The sequence below is a fragment of the Oculina patagonica genome, chromosome 4, assembly GCF_052425735.1.
Source record: "Oculina patagonica isolate OP01 chromosome 4, crgOcupat, whole genome shotgun sequence".
In the NCBI taxonomy this organism is placed as follows: domain Eukaryota; kingdom Metazoa; phylum Cnidaria; class Anthozoa; order Scleractinia; family Oculinidae; genus Oculina; species Oculina patagonica.
Window position 1 is genome coordinate 40160756 of NC_135761.1, and position 8126 is coordinate 40168881.

Consider the following 8126-nt stretch of genomic DNA (forward strand, 5'->3'; position numbering starts at 1 on the left):
TAAATGTTTTCTTAAATTACTTTGTTTCAAGCCAGCTTCATGCTTGCATCCAAAAGTTAACAATAGAGATGCCTTATGAGAGTCCAAAATAGCTGTTGGCAAATGCAAAGTCATAAACTTCAAAGAGCTCCTCTCCTCTTCTGCTGGCAAAGGAAGGTCATAGGACCCCCTTGGTGTGTTCAATCTAACAAAGAAGTGTGTCAGCATTTGGAAAACAAAAACAGTGAGCAGAAAAAATGACACACAAAGCTCGTACTAACAGGGATGTTCTGAAGGACTGAATCCTGGACAATGCACACTGGATTCAAGGGCCCTGGAGGTGATGGAGTCTTTACAACTGTGTCCATGCTCTCAAATGGCAAAATGTCACTTAGTGATTCTGCTAAGTTGTCTTCACTAAACAGTGGAGGACTAGGGTCTTTTCTCTCGTCTACAGCCTGCAGCACAGTAAGATCCACCACTACGGCTGTCTCACTTGTTCTCTTAGGTCCTCCATGAGGTAAACCGGGAAGTCCGTCTGCACCGCTACCTCTGATGTATGTTTGGAGTCAGCAGTCGCCTGTCTGTCACACTGGATGGTTGCTTCTTTCGTAGATTTTTTCGGCTTCGCCTTGCTAAGACGCTGCTGCTTCAAATGGGCCTTGTGTTCATTTTGTTCAGCCAAGAATATTGCTAACTGTTGAACCTACAACAAAATAAGAGTTATGTAAATAAAACATTGCAGTTGAAAATATACCCAAAGAAAAATCAGATACAGTAAAATTTATTTTTCTGGAGGTAAAAAAGGAGGTTGTGGTTTTCGTGTAAAAATGTAGGTTTACATCAGTAAAAGAAGTTATTGTAGGGCATAATTTTTCTGAAGATGGTAGGGGTGTCATATTTTAGTAGTTAAAGGGAAATAACAGTCATAACCACAATAACTTCCATTGTGTTTTTATTTATATAAATTGCATACATGTACTTAAGTTCAATTACTTCATAAGTGACACCTTTAGACACGTGCCCTGGGCACTAGACGTGTGCGCCGGTCCCAGTGGCCGCGCGTGCCCTCGGTACGAGCGTGACACATGACGTTACAAAACCTGTTTACAAGCGGGACACGTGGCCTGGCAACGAGGGTTACCTCTATATCTATTGTACACAAAGCGCTATGCTTTTCTGTGGTATCTGAAACCACTAAACGCATGCGCAGATTAGTCTAGCGACACACTTGCACTTAATAACGAGTTTCCTCTCTTAGGAAGCCCACAAAGGTATTGTTTTACAAAGCGCTATGCTTTCCTCGTGGTATTGTTCTTCCTGGAACTAAACGCATGCGCAGATTAGACTGCATTGCTTTTTCTAAGACTTTTGGTCCGCGATTGTGAGGAAACGTAAAGCTATTTTTAAAAAATAATCATGTGAGAGAGGGGGGATGGGGTTTCCCCTTTTCTCTGGTGTACTGGGAACGAGTACAAGAGTTTTGACGATAATTGCTTGCCAAAGTCTGTGATCGAATGCAAATACGACACCATGTAAACGTTCAATTTCTTCTTTATTGTGTTTAACATTACACAGCATTAAATTTTCAACTTTTTCTTGGCTTGCATGATTCTTTTGACGATGCGATCCGTCAGTGTCTTACGTCCGGGTAGTCTGTGGATGGCTTTGATCATTTTCCTGTCGGCTTTCCACTTGTACCTTAGATTCTTGGCGTGACTGTAATCGATGTCGTGCTGTTTGGCCATCTTGTCGAATCGATTGATGCCCGGGTCCCCATTTCAATCGCTTGTCCAATTTGGTTCCGGGACCCATGTACTGATAACCGGGCCAGTGAAATTCGAACCTAGTCTTCCCGAGCCACTTCTGAATGTCAATCGTTTTAGTCTTCTTCTTGGTCTTCATCATACTCCAATTTTCGTCTCAACTTTTTACCTTTGGCCCAATCTTCCCAACTGGGTAATGGTTTCAGTTTCTCGCCTTCCGTTTTCCGTAAAGCTGGCTTTTTCTTCGTCTTCACTTTCTCTTCTAAACTCTGGAATCTCTCGGCTAATGTTGACATGCTTGAGAACGATACTGAACAACTTTACATTTGCTACATTGTTGAAAACTGGTGTCAGACTGTACCTCTCTCTTTCCACATGATTGATAAGCGTGGGACAACTGAACATCCTGGGCTACACCCTGTCCCCCTGCCGTAGCCCCTGGGAGTTTCCCTGATTCCGATTCTTCTTGCACGAGCAAAATGTTCCTCTGATCCACACTTGTAGCAATGTTCCCCCGCATCTTGACATGCATGACACAAATTCATGCTGCGACTTGGTTGTTCCTGTGGACCACACTCTCTTGCAGTGACCCGAGACTTGCAAAATTCCTCTCTCAAGAATGCCAGGTCAGATTGGACGGCTTTCAGTGTCGCAACTAGCTTGTTCAGCTTTGCTTCTTTGCTGGCTGGTTTATCCTTGAATGTCGCACCTTGGTCTGTGTCTGTGGTCTTGCAGACTCATTACAACCCCGCGCAGTAGATAGTTTAAGAGGTTCAATTTTCCAAATAGTTGGTACTGATCCGGGAAGAAGCCTTCGTCTAGAACCTTTAACATGCAAGCTTCTTTCAAAACAATCTTCGTTGAAGTGAACAGAACATATCAAGAATTTCCCTTTGGTTTCAAAAATCGTGTGGTGTAGGCAAACAAATCTGACCCATTTATCTTGCTCGCTTTTTATAGACGGACTAGAATGCCTAGAAATGTCAGCTTGAAGATTAGATTCATCGCTGCAACCTTGCACGACACAGCGTTATCCAGGCATAACGAAAATCGGTGTGCTGGATTAGCTGAGATAAACTGGAGAGGTTGGTAATGTGCGAATCTTATAGAGATGTTATAAGATATAAGCCATGTGCACTTGCTTGGTTGAGTCTTTGAGGTCACATCCGGTGATTGCGCGAGCAAACCTCGCAATTCAGCTGGATTGTGTTTGAAAAATGGCAGCCAAAAATTGTCGAGAAATACAGTTGAAAGAAACGGTCTTCCTGTGCTGGGACAGCGAAACGGTTTGGACAAGTGAGTAAGAACCACATATAGATTATGAAAGTGCAGAAACATTGAATTTCGAAAATTTCAACAAGCTTAGTTGAAATAGTAAATGTGAAACAGACAATGGTTGGGATTGTTAATGTTTGACTTAAATAATAAAATAACTGACAAATTATTATTGATTAGCACTAATATCAAGCACATTGTTAAGAGTTGTCATATGTTAAGTTGACAATTGCTAGTGATAAAATTCTCAATGAGAGTGTATGGGAAGTTGTAGCAATCAAACGTCGAGACGTTCCCCCCATACATTATGATGTGGTTCCCTCAGTTAGCAGTTGACTGAGGTAATTGTAAAGATTGTTTTTTAATATTCATATTTTGTCCTGCAGCCACCAGAATAAGCCAAATAAGCGTAAACGAGAACCAACCTTCCTGACATTGAACTGGGACCAGATTACCTGCCAGATAAAATTTATGCAATTTATATAACAATACCCAACTGAAAATAATACACTTTTTTCCCAAAATTACCTTAGATGCAGAACCCTATGCAAACTTCAGTTTCTCATTACACAGTAGCTTGAATTTTTCATCTGTCCTCCTCGGAATTCTTTCTTTTGTGACATGGTGAATTGTTTTACTTTGGCTGTGCAGGCGGGAACTCGCAATTAATAAATGCCAGCCTACACTCCATTGCAATTTGACCGTTCAGATCTTCCTTGAAAAGAAAAATGGCAAAAGATTAGTTCACTGAACAACTGATAAAACTTACGATTTTACCTTTATTTTAAGCAAAACTAAAAAAAATTAGTATACCCCTATGTATACCTATACCCCTATATGTAAAACTACCCCTATACCCCCTACCCCACTCCCTTCCTCCGTCCCTATCTCTCTCTCTCTCCTTTCCCTTCCCTCTCTACACACCAACCCACCCCCCACAGATACACCATATTTTACAGTTATGATAACAATGATAATTATATCTTCCTCATACTTACCTAACAATGTTCCCATCACCGCACCCAAATGGACACGATGCAGGTGACTTCCTGCAAACGTAGGTTTGGTGGTGCTGCATGTGTTGGGTGGATATCACGGTCCTGCAACATTTGCAATCTAACGCCCTCCAACCACAGCTGCCTTGGTGTACTGCCAACTCCTCCTGTGTTACAATTTGTAAACATCTGCCATGCATACACCAGACAGGTTCCTTGAGACACTGCTGCAAGTGAGTGTTTCTGGTCATTAAGGAAGCCATTCATGTGCAGCCGTCCTCCCTGTTATGGCAGAAGGCTTGAAGGGACTTAACTAGACTATCAAAGACGATGATCCTCCTCAAGTGGGAGGATTGTAATGGCAACCTTCCAACTGGGCATGTCAACCTGTGATGTACATTCAGCCAGGTGTTGGTGCAGGTCAAGCAAAACAAATGACCTTTCTTACAGGCGATGGCCTCGCGTATAACATGGTGACTGAAATAAAGAAGAAAAAACTTCCAAAGGCTTGTCTCTGGATCTTTTTTCTTCTGGAGACCTCAGCTTGTTATCAGAGATGCTTGAATCAAGAAGAAGACCCATCAGGCATAAAGTGTTAGTAAAACATTTAAAATGTGGAGAGTTTCATGAAACACGACTATCTGCTCGGCATGCCTCGATCAAGTCCTCCCATGCACAGCGTGGTGCAGAATGGTGCATCCATGGTGATCTTTTGCATTCTTTCACATTTCCCTGTTGGTCTGCAGGTACTGTCTAAACTGGACAGCAGCAGCTGGATCAACAAATTGCCTTGCATGCCTCATCTTGTCAGTTAATTTCTTTAACTTTCCGTCAATTTTTTGAAAAAGTGTCATCATTCCAGTGGATCTGTCTGCATTCTCTTCAGTTTTTGTTTCACTGTCATGTTGATCATCGTTGCTTTCATGGCAATCAACAAGTTATTTTTCTTGAGTTGTCAAGTGCTCTTCAAGTTGTTCCTTTTTTTGTGCTCATGGAGTAAGTACAAGAACTTTTTGCTTTCGAGCAGCCTCAATATTAAAGGTTTCCAGTTTCTTGTCCTATTGCAACACTACCTTTGAATGTTTGATGGGAATTTTGAATTCCTTACCAAATTCTTCTAATATGGAGGCTGGTCCTGTAATGGTTGCATTGTTTTCAAGAGATAGAGGGAGTATTCAAGTGTCAAAACACACATTTCCTGTATTCTTCTGAAGAGGTTTTTAACTTGTACTTTTAAATTTCGTCACTGAGATTCTGTTTCTTTAGCCAATCATCAAATTCGTGGCTGAAAATTCTTCTTCTGAGGCAGGAACAGCATTTAAACCCACATCCAGTAATCTGGTAAAGTAGTGGTCCTTAGCCTCTTCAAAGGCTTTCAGCTGGTTTGGGTTGCCTCTGAAAATAATCAAATAAAGCAAAGTTCTTTTTGATAAAAAGTTTGTCTTTTTCCTGGTCTTTCCATGTGGACTCTGCTAGCAATTCTTGTACTTCATCAAGAGCCTCACTTGCCACCACCAGACATTGCCAAATCTACCTCGTCACTTCTTCAGTTAGCAATAATTTTTGGTGAATATTTACCATCTCAGCTGAAACAATAAAGTTGTTAACATGTTCAGTATTTAACATCAAATGGTGCTTTTGATTGTAAAACAATGACAAATGTATCGTAACGTGCACATGCATATGTATAACATCAAGATGTTAATTATCTTATTATTATACATATTAGTTAATAGAAGATAAAGTGGCCTATTTGTAAGAGTGCTAATTTGCATGTCAGATCAAAAGGTCTTGGCTTTACCCAGGTGTACAGTGTATTTAATGGGTGCTAGCAATTGTACTGCTGGTGGTTGCGCTACATTTAACTAGCATCACATCCAGAGAGGGAGTAGGAATACTCTAAGTACCCATAGACGATTTTACAGATGTTAATTATGTCCTTTCTTTTATTATGGTTTTTGCTGAATTGTCACAATAAAAGAACAAATTAAATAATGCTAAGGGTTTAAAATCAATTGTATCTGTAGATCGGCCTATTTACTAGAGAAACCAGGATAAGGGGAGGCAGTATGGGCCTCTTGGATCAAGATTTCACCCCAGTTTATAGAAAGAGTTCATAAGCTGAGTGTAAAAAAACTCACATTTACCTGGTAGTGTTGTTGCACACTTGGGGTCGGTGCCAGGCAATTTGAATCAGGCTTACAGATTTGCATAGAAGGTTCCGCAGACAGTTAAGGATCTATCTTTCACTTTTATAATGGTACATAACCCTTAGCACTATAAAAACGACAACCATACATATATATCAAAGTCTTCTTTATTGTTTGCCGGAAGAAGCAAAGCCGCACCCAGGGGGAGGCAAGACCGAGGCCATTCCTCCCTGATGCGGCCTGCGGGTGGGAAAGGGTGGGTAAAAGACAAAAACGAGTTCTCAAAAACGAGTTCTCTTAAAAATGCTTTTTTTTTTTAAATTTTTTTTTTTTTTTATTTTTGTCAAGTCTAAGGCGAACTAAAAGTGATATTGCGGAATACAAAACTAACGCACATGATCAGGGCATAAACGATGTGTCACTAACGGATGCTACGTATTATACTGCCATTGGACAGTATCCAATGCCTCACATCAGAAAAAATTAAAAACTGCATAACATCCTATAAAGTTCCGTTATCATACATTAGCAATGAATTTAACAAAATGTTATGGGATTGAGAAAGGATATCTGCAATCTTCTCTTTATTTCTTTTCAGAAAGTGGAAAGACTCATTTGACTACACACGCTACACAAGCTGCACAATCCTTTTGAAGGTCCAGATAGGCCATGACAGTACCTTGGCTTACTTCACAATTTTATTGCACGAATCCTGTATGCCATTTTTATTATACAGTTTTGTCTTCCTCTTAGCGACTTCTTTTCTGGAGGGTTTTCCACCTTCGAAAGCAGTAAAAAAATAATAGAATCAGGTCACAAACTTTATAAAAAAAATCTTGACTTTCCTTAGGAAGACTACAGCCAATCTAACCTGGACGAGATGGACAACTTGTGTAGCAGAGTTAAGTGTCCAGAAACGCACCTTCCATACGTTTCCTCGATCTACAGTGCTTGGTTTGAAGATCCATGGTTCTGAAGCTAACTCCTTTTCTAGGATCAAATGGTGAGCTTTTGTCCATTCCATGTTTGCAACAAGACAATCACATTGCGCCATGATGTACAGTAGTGAAACCTCGATTTAACGAAGTGCCAAGGGAATGATGAAATTTGCTTGTCATATCGAGGGTTTGTTATATCGAAAACCTGGATATAATGAATTTGCGGAAAAACAACCAAAATGTTTGTTATATCGAGGTAAAGTTAATAATGCTAATCAGTTTCTAACGCTGTTTTGTTGCACTACGTATCCAGCATTGCTGGATAATATCGATTACTGAAAATAACATTTTTATAATGCATAATATATCTGATAAATGCACATAGATTTGCCCGCACGTTTCAAACCATTTGGTACCATTTGGCTGGGCTCTACGTGCAGTTTGCCTTAAGAAATGGCATGAAAACGTTTTTTAAGATTCGGTGAGTTACCTTGCTGCTTTCTGGCATCTTGCTTTGCGCTTTCTCTTCTTCGACACTTTTGGCAATTTCGATGTGCGCGATGTCGTCTTCTGAAGCCATTTTCTTTGTCGAAAGGAGTCATGTTTGAGTAAAAACGGTGAGTTAGACTTGTATTTGATCGTTTTTGCAAGAAACAAATTTATTCAAAATTTTTATTTTTTATTTCATGTTTGGAAATTCTGTGAATTTTATTTTCGTTGTGTGCAACGACTTGAAAAGTTAATAAGAAGTTAGACAATCTCGGTTTTAAATTGCCAGGTAACTTTTACCTATTGCATCAAAAAGAGCCAAATGGCCCTCCAAGTAAGAGCAAAGTTCAAAAAGAAAATCAGCCACTTGTTGATCGGCGATGTTGAGCTGATAACAAAGAAAGATATCCAAGTAAGCTATTTTGTGCATTCGTTCAGAATTTTTTCCCACCTTATTAACCTCCCTGGATAGGAATATAAATGTAGATTGACTTGAACTAAACTGTCACACTATTTGTTGTTGGTTGGCCATTA

General features: G+C 40.0%; 1 protein-coding gene across 1 annotated transcript; it reads right to left on the minus strand.

The window, feature by feature from the left end:
• Positions 1 to 414: 414 nt before the first annotated feature.
• Positions 415 to 7683, minus strand: LOC144647886 (uncharacterized). The gene is made up of 3 exons (XM_078507574.1): positions 7594 to 7683; positions 6163 to 6213; positions 415 to 685 (listed from the first exon to the last, which is right to left on the minus strand). The coding sequence occupies exons 1-3, from the start codon at positions 7681 to 7683 to the stop codon at positions 461 to 463; spliced, it is 366 nt and encodes a 121-aa protein (XP_078363700.1). The 3' UTR covers positions 415 to 460.
• Between the last annotated feature and the right edge of the window lie 443 nt (positions 7684 to 8126).